The sequence below is a fragment of the Pelophylax lessonae genome (assembly GCF_965119305.1).
Source record: "Pelophylax lessonae genome assembly, chromosome: 2".
NCBI lineage: Eukaryota > Metazoa > Chordata > Amphibia > Anura > Ranidae > Pelophylax > Pelophylax lessonae.
The window spans coordinates 356,735,577-356,748,524 of NC_138769.1; the positions used below are offsets into that span (position 1 = coordinate 356,735,577).

General features: G+C 48.1%; 1 protein-coding gene across 1 annotated transcript in view; it reads right to left on the reverse strand.

Annotated features, from left to right (window-relative positions):
- Window positions 1-12,718, reverse strand: part of SRRM1 (serine and arginine repetitive matrix 1) — a 79,706-nt gene extending 66,988 nt beyond the window's left edge. The window contains exon 1 of the mRNA XM_082245760.1: window positions 12,613-12,718. Within this exon, the coding sequence (XP_082101886.1) occupies window positions 12,613-12,633 (21 nt within the window). The 5' untranslated portion in view covers window positions 12,634-12,718. The remainder of the gene's footprint in view (window positions 1-12,612) is intronic.
- Window positions 12,719-12,948: the final 230 nt, after the last annotated feature.

A 12,948-nucleotide genomic window follows, 5' to 3' on the forward strand; every position in this document is an offset into this window, starting at 1 on the left:
GAGTGGAGTGCGCCTTAACAGGGAACGGGGGCTCCCGACCCTTAATAGAATAAGCCTGTAACACCGTCTGTCTGATCCATTTGGAAATAGTCGCGGCAGATGCAGGCAACCCCTTTTTTGGGTCCATCCGGGATCACAAAAAGTGAATCCCTCTTGCGAAACGAGTCTGTCGTTTTCAAGTATACCCTGATCGCCCGGACCACATCCAAGGAGTGCAAAGCAAACTCCCGAGGATGACTGGGCTTAGGACACAGGGAAGGTAAAACAATTTCTTCATTCAGATGAAATTCTGAAACCACTTTTGGTAGAAAGGCTGGATTCGGACGAAGAACCACCTTATCTCTATGAACCACCAGATATGGGGAACGACAAGATAATACGGCCAGTTCTGACACCCTGCGTGCAGAAGTGATAGCCACCAAGAAGGCCACCTTCTGGGACAACGTAGGTAGAGGAATCTCCCTAATATCTTCAAAGGGAGGTTTCTGAAGAACCGACAATACTAAATTAAGATCCCAGGGTGGTAACGGCGCGCACACTGGTGGAGCCAGATGTCGCACCCCCTGGATGAAATTCCGCACCAAGGAATGAGTAGCCAAAGGCTTCTGAAAGAAGATAGCTAATGCTGAGACCTGACCCTTGATAGTGCTCAAGGCCAGTTTCTGCTCAACCCCTTGTTGCAGAAAAGCTAATATTCGACTAACCGAATAAGATCGTGGGTGGAACCCCAGGGGTTCACACCATGCAATGTAGGACTTCCATGTGCGATGATAAATCTTTCTGGAAGTCGCTTTCCTTGCTTTAACTAGAGTAGGAATAACTGAAGCTGACAATACCTTGTCCTTCAGCACCTGGGTCTCAATAGCCAGGCCGTTAAAGCCAGCTATCGTAAAGCAGGATGGAAGATCGGTCCCTGAGACAGTAGATCCTCCCTGAGAGGAAGTCTCCACGGGACGTCCGCCACCAGTCTGACCAAGTCGGCGTACCAAGCTCGGCGAGGCCAATCCGGAGCTACCAGGATTACTGGGATTCCTTCCTCCTCTATCCTGCGAAGAAGTCTTGGCAGTAACCCGAGAGGAGGGAAGGCATACATTAGCTGGTATTGCCCCCACGGGGCGACCAGTGCGTCTGCGGTCTCTGCTAGAGGATCGCGGGAGCGAGCCACGAATCTCTGTACTTTCCTGTTGAATCGTGATGCCAACAGATCCACATCCGGGGTGCCCCAACGTAGGCACAACTGGTGGAAAACTTCTGGAGGGACCATTCCCCCTGATCCAGAGTGACGGCTGAGATAATCTGCCTGCCAATTTTCCACCCCCGGAATGAACACCGCAGAGATAGCTGGAACAAATTGTTCCGCCCATTGTTCTTTGGCCGCTTGGACACTCTTGGCGCCCCCCTGGTGATTGACATAAGCCACAGCCGTGGCGTTGTCCGACTGGATCCGAACTGGGCTGCCCTGGAGCTGCTCGGTCCAGTGAATCAGACAAAGTCTGATCGCTCTCAGTTCCAATACATTTATCGGTAACCTGGATTCTTCCGGGGACCAAAGTCCCTGAACGGATAACTGACCGAGAATTCCTCCCCATCCGGATAGGCTGGCATCCGTGTTCACTATTGTCCAATATATTGGCAGAAATGACTTTCCCTGGCTGAGCATCGGAGACCGAAGCCATCAGACCAGAGACTCTCTGGTCTGTTTGCTCAATTGGATCCGATAGTCCAGGGACTCCGGATTCCGAGTCCATCTGAGAAGAATCTCTTGCTGAAGAATTTGGGTATGGGACTGGGCAAATGGGACTGCTTCGAAGGAAGCCACCATCAACCCCAGAACCCTCATGCAAGTCCGAAGGGAAGACCAGCTGTTGGATAGTAACAACTGGACTGCTGATTGAATCTTCCGGAGTTTCCCTACCGGAAGGAAAACTCTTGTCCTGACTGTGTCTAGAATTAGACCCAGATATTCGAGCCTCTGGGTGGGAACCAAAAAAGACTTTTGCTGGTTCACCAGCCACCCGAATTCCTGTAAAGAAATTATAGTAATTTCTATGTTTTGTAGCAGGGTCTGTGGAGACTCTGCATGAAGCAGGAGATCGTCTAGGTAACCTAGAATCGATATGCCTCTTTGGCGCAGTAGTGCCAACTTTGGGGCCAACACCTTCGTGAAGACCCGAGGAGCCGTGGCGAGACCGAAAGGTAACGCCACAAACTGATAGTGGTTCTCTTCTACGGAAAAACGTAGAAACCGCTGAGGTCCTGCGAAAATGGGAATGTGAAGATATGCGTCCTTGATGTCTATGGACGCTAGGACATCCCCTGAATGCAGGAAGGCTGCTACTGTGCGAATGGATTCCATCTTGAATTTTCTTATGTTGAGACAGGAATTGAGTGCCCTTAAGTCCAGAATTGGACGCACTTTGCCCTCTTTCCTGGGTATTGTAAATAGGTTTGAATAAAACCCCTGAAAGCGTTCTGTCCAAGGAACGTGGACTACCACTCCTTGTTGTAGTAAATCCGTGACTGCTCTCCGCAGATCTTCTAAACGATCCGGGGATAGTCGGATATTGGAAGGGAAGAATCGCGCCGGTGGGAGAGATCGAAACTCGATCTTGTACCCTGACCTTATGATTTCGCAAACCCACTTGTCCGGGATTCTGGAAAGCCATGGATCCGGGAACCGGCGAAGACGTCCCCCCACCCCAGTTATGGGTGGGGGCGCACCTTCAGGCTTTGGTAGACTTATCTTCAGGTCTGGAGGGGGCGGGCCTTTGCTTGCCCGACCAACGTCCCCTGAAGCCTCCTGAAGGAGCTTTGGAGGACTTAATTTTTTCACCCGCGAGGCGAAAAAAAATTGTGAGCAGAGAAAGAAGGCCCTCGTCTTTGACGAGGTCCTTTACCCTTAGCATTTTGCGGTAAAAAGGGGCTCTTTCCTCCCGTGAGATCCTTAATGATCTCATCTAAGTTGGCTCCAAATAAACGCTCTCCTGAAAAGGGGATATTAGCCAATGCTTTTTTGGAACCTTGGTCGGCTAACCAACCTTTTAGCCACAGTGTACGCCTGAGAACCACTGCTGAAACTGAGGCTCGCGCCAATAGTGGAGTGGCGTCTAACACCGCATCACACACAAACTGTAACCCTTGTATCATCTGTTCCAACAAATCTGATACCGCCTGAGGGACCTCTTCTAAGTCCCGGCGTAACCACCTGGTCCATTCAGTTACAGTCTGCGAAACCAGCCCAATAGCAATTATTGGTCTGAAAGCTGATCCAATCAAGGAAAACATGGTGCGAGACATAGCTTCTATCTTGCGATCCACCGGATCTTTAAAAGACGGAGCGTCTTCTAAAGGAATAACCGTGGCTTTATTCAATCTAGCAATTGGTGAATCCACCACAGGTGGTTCTGTCCATTTCTTAATGAGGGTTTCCTCAAACGGATAACGCCTGTTAATGCGTTTAGAAATAGCAGAAGTGCGTTTTGGCAGACTCCATTCTTCTTTGATTGGATTGCCAAAACATTTGGGCAATGGAAAAACCTTCGCCACTTTGATGCGTTTTTTAGTCCCAAAGGGGATTTCAGTTTCAGTTATTTCCGACGGAGTACCCTGTAATCTTAAGGTTTCTTGAACAGATACAATGAGTGCATTTACCAACGCTTCCTCTCGGGCTATGGCTGATGCCGAAACATCCTCCTCACTGTCTGAAGAGAGAGTACCCGAGACACCAATCCCAGATGAGGTACCTGCAACTGCAGAAATAGGCTCAGATTCTGAATCCGAAGTTTCAGATAATATGGGGTTAGGCGGGGGTCGCTTTCTTGCGCCCTGTCCCTGACAAGCCACTTCCACCCGGGACACAAAAGTTTCCATAATAGCTGACAATGATTCAATCGTCAGTGGGGTGCTGGAGGATCCTGCAGACACCTCGAGGGGATCCGGTGGAGATACATGAGTGGCAGGGTCCATGTTAACTCAGGACACCTCTGCCAGAAAAAACTTTTTTTTTTTTTACGTGTATCCCCCTAGCGCAATAGCGCCCCTCAGAGTACCTGCTTCTTGATCCCCACAGAGAGAGAGAGGGACCCTCAAGGCTCACCACCCGATGCAGAGAAGTTTCCAACCCACTGCAGTCAGCGTTTGTCTTTTACAGACTGGAAAGAGCTGTGATCGTTTTCCCGGGTAGAAAGGAAGTGGCTCCGCCCCCTGTGTACGCCTTCCGGCGTTCCCAGCTCTCCACGAGGTTAGCTGGGCTCATCAAACATGGCCGCCACCATACGGGAGACAATAGACTCCAAAAACATGGCGGCCGGCGTGACCTGAGGACATTCATGCACCTGGTCTACAGAAAAATGGCGGCGGATTGCCGAAATCGTTTTCCCAGCACATCCACCTGCATTCTGCTAAATGGCGGTTTATCGATCTGCAGGAGGTCCACTACAATTAAGGTAGGATTATACCTCCTATGTCTGCTGCAATACTGCAGTCTGCTGGGTAGAGTGTTAGCTCTCAAACCAAGTCCACTTCCCACCAAACACATGCTGTATTTACAAGGGGGGACTTTTAGTGTCAGACAGATACTGACCATGTATGGAGGGGCCCATATTCCAAAACTGCCTCATAACGAGGGAAAAAAGGAAACATTTACTCACCATACCAAACCGACAGGCACCCTCTCTTCACAATACCCTCTCCACCGGGGTGGGGGGTTGTGGACCACTCCGGACGCCTCGACTCTCTGGTTCCTGGCGTCCAAGCGAGACTTTTAACTCGCAAGGTCAGTCCCTCCAATGGGACTCCGTCGCGGCCGACCCAGCGCAGAGCTCTGGTCTGCACGCGCTCGTAGGCAGAAACCGGGGTGACCACTGGATCTCAACATCCAGCCCGTCCCCGCATACTTACTTGAATGTGTCGCGGCCGACCAAGCGCGATGCAATGGTCTGCGCGCGCTCGTAGGCCGGCTGGGGTGACCACTTGTGTCGCCCAGTCCGGCGTATTTGCTTGAAGATCTCACAGGAAAAAAACACTGGAGAAAAACTACCTAAAAAATATTTTTTCTAAAAAAAATCTTGCCAGGACCAGAGATCCCAGCAAGGAACTTAGGTCCTTACTCCTGACTAGACAGAAAAAAACTGATTCCTTGTAGCAGAGAGAGGGAGGATATACCCTCTGGGACTGCCCCTAGGGTGGAGCCAGAACGTTTTTTCTTTCTGCCTAGTCCTACTCCTGCGGAGACAACATAACCCAGTTCTTGTGAATCAAGAAGACTACGTCTGTCAATGAGCAACAGAGAAAAAAGTATCGGACCAGAGACTCCGCTGTCTTGTCAACAGGGTCCTTAACCCCCTCCCACCCGGCCACTGTACATATACGGCCGGGTGAGAGTCTCGCCCCTTCTGATCAGACGTTCCTGAACGTCGTGCAAAAGGAGCGGGATCGCGCCGCCGCGGGCACGCGCAGCAGCGTGATCTTGATGTGTCCGCGTCCCTCGGACACATAGCAACAAGTTTTGGCAGGCGGGCCCTGTGATTGGCCCTCCTGATCATGACGGCTGTGTCCAATCACAGCCGTCATGCAATGCAAATACAGCCGTTGTAACGGCTTTGATCTCTTCTTCTCCTTCTCCTCACACAGATCCTGTCAGTGAGGAGAAGAAGAGAATCTGTGCTGCAGCCAGGGGATCAGTGAGTTTGAAGCATTTTTTTTTTCTGATTACTCACTGATCACGTGGGGGGGGGGGGGGGGGTATGTGCTGGTAATCAGAACCTTGACTACCAGTGCAGAACCTGGGGGAATGCCACTAGAGCCACCAGGGATGCCCACCCATGACCACCAGGGATGCCCACCATGGCCACCAGGGATGGCAATCAGGGCTCAGGGAGCCTCCAAGTGGTGCCCTCCCTATCAGTGCCCATTATTGCCCACCAGTGCCACCCCATCAGTGTGGCCTCATCAGTGCAGGAAAAAACGTATCCATTTACAAAATTTTATAACAAAGAAAAACTTTTCGGTCTTTTTTTATTTGTTTACCAAAAAAGAAAACCTTGTGGTGATCAAATACCACCAAAAGAAAGCTCTATTTGTGGGGAAGAAATGACAAATTTGGTTTAGGTACAGTGTTGCATGACCGCGCAATTATCAGTCAAAATGCAAAAGCGCTAAAAGCTGAAAATTGGCCTGGGCAGGAAGGGGGTGTAACTGTCCTGTAAGGAAGTGGTTAAAGGAAGGAGAGTCCTCCACTGGTAGCAGGGTGGCTTTATTTAACCTGGAAACCTGAGAATCCACCACTGGCGAAACTGTCAGTTTCTTTAAAAGGATACCTCCTAGCGAAACGCTTAGGTATCCCTGCCCATGCGTTTTGGGGAACCTCATTGACTTGCGACAATATTTTAGGTGTGAAAGGGAAACACCTTAGTCGCCTTGGAAGGTCTGCGGGTACCAAATTTCACCGAATCAGCGTTAGCTGTGTCCTCCAATTTTAAAGTATACTATCAGTGCCTCCACAAGCACCTTTTCATGCGCTGCCATAGTGGAAGAGGATTCCAGAAGTGGTTAAGTTTACATTTTGTGTCGGGTCGAATGAGGCCCGTGGGTCACTGGTCGACACTCCTGGTTTACAAATTGTGTTTTGAATAGAATAGAAAACCTCTTGGAGGCAAAACATTTCCCTGTTAATAGAAAATGTAAAAGTAAAGCTCCAGATCTCTACAAACCTGTGATCTGGTGCCACAAGTTTACTTCCCTCTATTCTATAAAAAGAAATGCCTGCTGGCATAGGTTTACCCCGCTGGTGCTCTCTGCTCCTCCTCTTCTCGGTTTGGATGTAAACCTGATTCGTAAAATTTGATCTAAGCACATCTGCAGTGTTTTCTTATCTCTCTCCAAAGCCCTGAGTCCCATGAAGTCTCCATCAACTGAGATAAAACCAGGGTAAAGTTTGTGTTGCAGGAGGTTGCTATAAATAGATTAGCAGAGAGCTGATCTTGTGACAGCACAGCTCTTCCTTCCTCTGCCTATGTGAAGTGGGGGTGTGTGCCTTTCCTCCAATCAGCTGTCACACAGTGTAAAGCTTCACTACACTCCCGATGCTGAACAGGAAGAGAAAATCTCTAACACAATGTGCACTTTCCAAAGAATATAAACCTGAAGACAGCAGATATGCATGTAAAACTTATGTAGGGAGATTGGTTTCATCTCTATGTATCATCTGAGGCTGTTTACTTCACTGGGTATATGTGAAGGTTTATATCCACTTTAATGCAATGAATGCATTAGAATAAAAAAATGTTTAGGCTTTAGAACCATTTTAATAAATAAAAAAGCCTTTATAACAACTTTACCCCTTGCAATCTGGGTGGCCACACTGAAAGGTTATTTTTTTGTGTCTTATACCCACAAGTGGGCTTTACCCCTTTTCTTTCCAGGCAGGGCTAGGATTTTTATTACAGTTCTTAAGGCTGAACATTTTTTAGAATGCATGAAGGTATAAAAAAAAAAAAAAAAACCTGTGTGCAGTTCCCCTTGAGCCTTATCCAGCGACATGCACGAGAGCAGCTGTTCTACCTCCTCATTGGCTCCCGCTGCTGTCAATCACAACCAGTGAGGACAGAGCAGGGTTTAGAAGCGAGCACGCACGAGTGTCCGCAAAGCGGGCAGCTTGCTATGGGGCACTCGGCCGGAGCAAGGAGTGCTTGCGGGGATCCGAAAAAAAGAGGATCAGGACTGCTCTGTGCAAAACCATTGCACAGAACAGGCAAGTATAACAGGTTCATTATTTAAAAGACAAGTATGGCTTTTAACGTTTCCCCCAATTTATACTTACCTAGGCGGATGAAGCATTGGTCCAATGCTAAATCTCTCCGCTCCTCACTCACTGGAGCACTGAGCTGTGGAGGGGTGGGGATTGTCTGGCTCAGCCTCTCAGTGGCTCACTGAGAGGCTGAGCCGGGTGTCGGTCCAGGCTGTGGTCATGATGTGGTGGTGGCTGGACCACATCTGTGACGAAAGAAGAGAGCAGACTTCAGCCCTGTAATCCATAGGAGATGTACAGCCAAACGAGCTTTGGCTGTACATCCCCTTAAAAAATATTAAATGTGCCTTTAGCATCACTTTAAAGACATGTAAACCCAACATTTCCTATTCCGGATATGTGGCTGCTGTACCATGTACATGTATGAAAAAGTATCCTGTTCTCTTTGTATTGCTTCCTCTGCATGAAATCCCTGGTGTTCCTGCCAGTCCCTCTGCTTTCCAATTAAAAACTAACCACACTAAGCAAAACACAGCGTGGTCAGTTCTCTAACTATGTAGGGAACTTAGCCTGCTCTCTTCCAATGATCAGACTTGCCCTGACACACTCCCCCTGCACAGCCATTCACTGGGAAGCTCAGTGCCCTGCTGCTTCTCCTCCTCCAGTTCTTATGAAGCTGAGAACACAGGGAAGAGGGAATGTGACCACTAATAAAAACCATTATATACACTAATTTCCCCTATTTTTGTATCTACACGTTTTGCCTTTCAATTCTATTTTAAACAGAATGGGTTGTTTTACAAGGTGATTGTTTACAAATCACTAAGCTTGTGAGCCACATATGCAGGTTGCTTTTTACTGCGTTTTCCAGTGCAGTTTGCATTTTTCATGTTTTTTATGCGTTTTGCATTTTTTGGGATATGTTAATGTAGCTAGAGGGAGGTGTCTATTGTCATGCATGAAGCGCACCAAAAACATATGCACATGCGTTTTTATTTTTAATGAGCTTCCAATGCACTCTATGGAACACAAAACGCAGTGTGCTGCAGGCAAAAAAGTCCCCGAGCCTTTCAAACAAACGCACCAGTTAAATATAGGGTTGTGATTTGCGGCCATACAAAATTAATGGGTGCAAATTGCACTGCAAAGACACCAGTCCATCCAGTTCAACCTATGGTGTGTGTGTGTGTGTTTAAATCACTAGTACATCATATACCCCTAAATGTGGTGTGATTCCTGTCTGAATTGCCTGCAGTTTCCTGCACCGCTCCTGTGTGAACCCAGGCTGAAGTCACTACGGCAAGCCTATGTTCACAAAGGGAGCAGTGGGGAAACTGCATGTGATTCCAACAGGAATTGCACCACATTCCTGATCGAAAGGCATGTGATTCTTTGCAGTGCGCATTTTATATGGACGCAAATCTCACAGCAAAGTATCAGTAAGAACTTGACCACAAGTATCGCTACTTATAGAACAAAAATAGAGTATCGGTGCATCCCTAGTTGAATATGCACAAATGACCTATAGGAAATCATGTAAAATGAACTGAAATTACATTAGGTATGAACCTATCCTATTGAGGCTGTTTCGTTAATCTTTATCGTGTTGTTAGTACAAACCAGGGTTGCCAACCGTCAGCAAATTTACTGACAATTTGTAAAAATATCTGACTTTTAGGGTCCATTCACACTAGCGCGACTTGTCAGGTGACTTGGTCGCCTGACAAGTCGCGGTCGGTCGCCATTGAATAGTACAGGACCCGTTCTAATAGGAGCGACACAAGTCGCTCCGACTTAGAAAAAGGGTCCTGTACTACTTTGGGGCGACCTGGAGGCGACTTGCATTGACTTCAATTATATGAAGTCCCTGTAAGTCGCGCCGAGGTCGCGGTGCACAGCGGTCGCCCCAGCGAGTCGTGTCACGCCAGTCTGAATGGGCGCTTACAACTGTCCGTAAATATCGAGGACTGAATTTGTCATGCTGTGTTGACTTTTGTAAGGGTTAACCAGGCAAATTACTTGTGTATTGTCAGGCCCCATTCACACTGGGGCGACGCTACTTGGCCGGGCAACCTCACAGGTCGCGGTGCGCTGCTCGCACCGCGACCTCGGAGCGGCCGGCACGGACTTCATAACATTGAAGTCTATGCAGGCCGCTCCGGGTCGCCCCAAAGAAGCTCCGGACCCTTTTTCTAAGTCGGAGCGACTTTTGTCGCTCCTATTAGAACGGGTCCATAGCTTCTGTATGTCAGGCGACCTGTCAGGCGACCAGGTCGCCCCAGTGTTTCCATATCATGTTTATACTGTTTAAATATTGTTTGTCTTCGTTTTTAACCTCCCTGGCGGTCTGATTGTCAGAATTTTTGTGCTAAAAGCGGTACATTGTTTTGCATGGAAATAGGTTTTAGGCCTGTAATTCTTAGAAATAACTCATTTAAATCTGTCCAAACAAAAGTCTAGTAGACATACCAGATATGATAAAGTTTGAAACACAAAATAATAAACAATATAATAAATTTCATCAAATTCTTCATTGTTTTTGAAGTGGAGATATTTCATTATGAGGAAGATTCTGTACTCTACCATGACCGTGCCAAAGAATGGAGTGGCAAGTAATGTATTGGTTGTCCAATCCTACTTCTGCAGGGGTTTCCCCACCACTCCCTGAAGAATTATTAGGCCCAGAAGTTTCCAAATGTCCTCTTTGGTCACTGGTTCCCACTTTCTGCATCTTGAAAACTTCTGATGCCAATTGTTGCTCTTTGTACCGGTTTGTCTCGGTAACTATTTTTTCAATAATCTCGGTCAGAAATAATTGTAGGTATGTATGCCAAGGGGTTGTCATGGTCAATGTCAACTTTTATATCAGGATCTCCAGTAAATGGGAATCTTGGGGGCGCTGCCTGATCCATACCGCAGTCAATAGAGCACCAAGTTCTCACATCACTGATCTCAGTCGCATAATCAATGTCGTCACTTTTAGTAACTGATGACTGATTTTCCCACAAATCACTATCGCTCAGTTCTTCAAATAATTCCAATTCACCGTCGCTCTTTTCCAGTTTGTCCAAAAGTGCTTTTGAGCTAAATACACTTTTTGGACGTTCTCAATTTTCCAGGCACAAAGAACCACAAAAAGTACAGGCAGGGCACAGGAAAAGCCACTAGCTGAAAACCTGTGGTGAAATGGCTTGATACAAAGTAATTAACATATTACACTATCAGGTCATTTGTTTTATTTTAGTGCCGGTGTAACGTTAGAAAACCATACCTCGTTAGAATTCCATACCCACATCACTTCCTGTCAGAAACAGCTGAGCAGCATAGCAGTGCGCATGCTCAGAGCCCCGGATACATCATTTAACAGCAGAGAAGTTGACAAGTGCGCATGCTCGGAGGGTATGAAATTATCACGGTAGTGTGTGTAATGTTACACTTGCGGCGGTTACATTAAAACAGCTCGGCTGCAACATGAATCATCTCCGCTCCAATCCTTGTCACTTCCCTGATGTCGGCTAATAAATATAAAAGCGGCAGCGGGTGTATGAAATGTAAATGACGGAGATGTCGGCTCCGTGATCCGCTTTTATATTTATTTATTAGCCGAGATCAGGGAAGTGACAGGGATAGGAGCGGAGATGACTCATGTTGCAGAGGAGCTGTTTTAATGTAACCGCGGCAAGTGTAACGTTACAGTGGTGACGTAGGTGCACCGGAAGTGGCGAGGGTATGGTTTTTTCACGGAACACCGGTTCACACTAGTACGACTTATCAGGCGAATTGGTCAACCTGACAAGTCGTGCACTGTCGCAGTCCATTGTGTGGTACAGGAACGGTTCTAATAGGAGCGACACAAGTCTCTCCGACTTAGAAAAAGGGTCCTGTACTACTTCGGGGCGACCTGGAGCGACTTGCATAGACATTCATTTTATGAAGTCCGTGCAAGTCGCGCCGAAGTCGCGGTGCACGCGACTTCACAGGTCGCCCCCGAAGTCGTGTCGCTTCAGTGTGAACCGGCACTTAAACTCCCGCCGTTTACACCCCCCTGCGTCGCGGCGCTCGCAGGTAAGGAAACAGGAAGACAGGTACCGGCATCGACTGAGCACACAGTGGGAGGATGGCGGGAGGATGGCTGGAGGACGGCGGGGGGGGTCGCAGTGGAAGTTAAGTTTGATTGTGCGGTAATCCCGAGTGTGGCTCAGGGTTACCACTTTTGGCAGTGTATATTAACCCCGAGCCACACTGCCAGGGAGGTTTATAGGAGTTCTGTCATTTTTCCAGGTTGTCCATAAAAAAGGGTTTCATCAGTAAATTCCCCATGTTTTGCCAGTAAAAAAATGCCACGGGAGGTTGGCAACCCTGGCACAAACTGTGGTTCAAAGTCTGTCTGCAACCTTGTATTACATTGGAGGGGAACTAGTTACCTCATCTAAAGTGCTGTTTCAAAACTATCCACTCTCAGGCAAACATCATGTAGACCATAGGTATTCAACCTGCGGTCCATAATACAGACGGTGCTACCTGTGCACGGGTCAGTGAGCCAGGTTGGCGCAGGAGCCTGGCCACTCCATAGGCATACGGCGCCTCTGTGTCTGCAAACAGCAGAGCATGAGGAGGAGCGCACAACAAACTCACGGAGGGTAAGGGGCACACACCGCGCCGCCACCACAAGCTTGCGAACAGAACAACCGGCTAGGACTAAACCAGACAGGCCGCGGCCTAACTCATGAAGCATCTGCAGCGACACATTCCGTTACCCCGACACAGCTACCGCATGGGTCCACACAAAGAAACCAGACAACAACAACCCGCACAACTACGCTACACATCCCACGCTGCCCGCCAGTTCACAAGCCTTTACTCACGCGGAAGAAGCCCGCGTCCATCTTGACTCGTTCTCGCCTCCTCACGCAGCACCTAGTCCCCCACAAGCCAACGCGCTTCAAGGGGGCGTGGCTTCAAGGTCACGCGGTGACCGGGTACGGCGGATTCGACGTCACGAGCGTGCTATAGTGAGACACATGGCTGACTTGAGGCGTTGATAAACATATAATGATCCTATTTAGTGCCATAGAGTAGAGCTCTCTTATTAGGAACCAAAACCCCAAATTCTCTTTTCTTTTCAAAGAAAACTCAATCTCTATGACCTGTGTAATGTTACACCTATATTTAGGGTAGGGTTGCCACCTTAATCCTTTAAA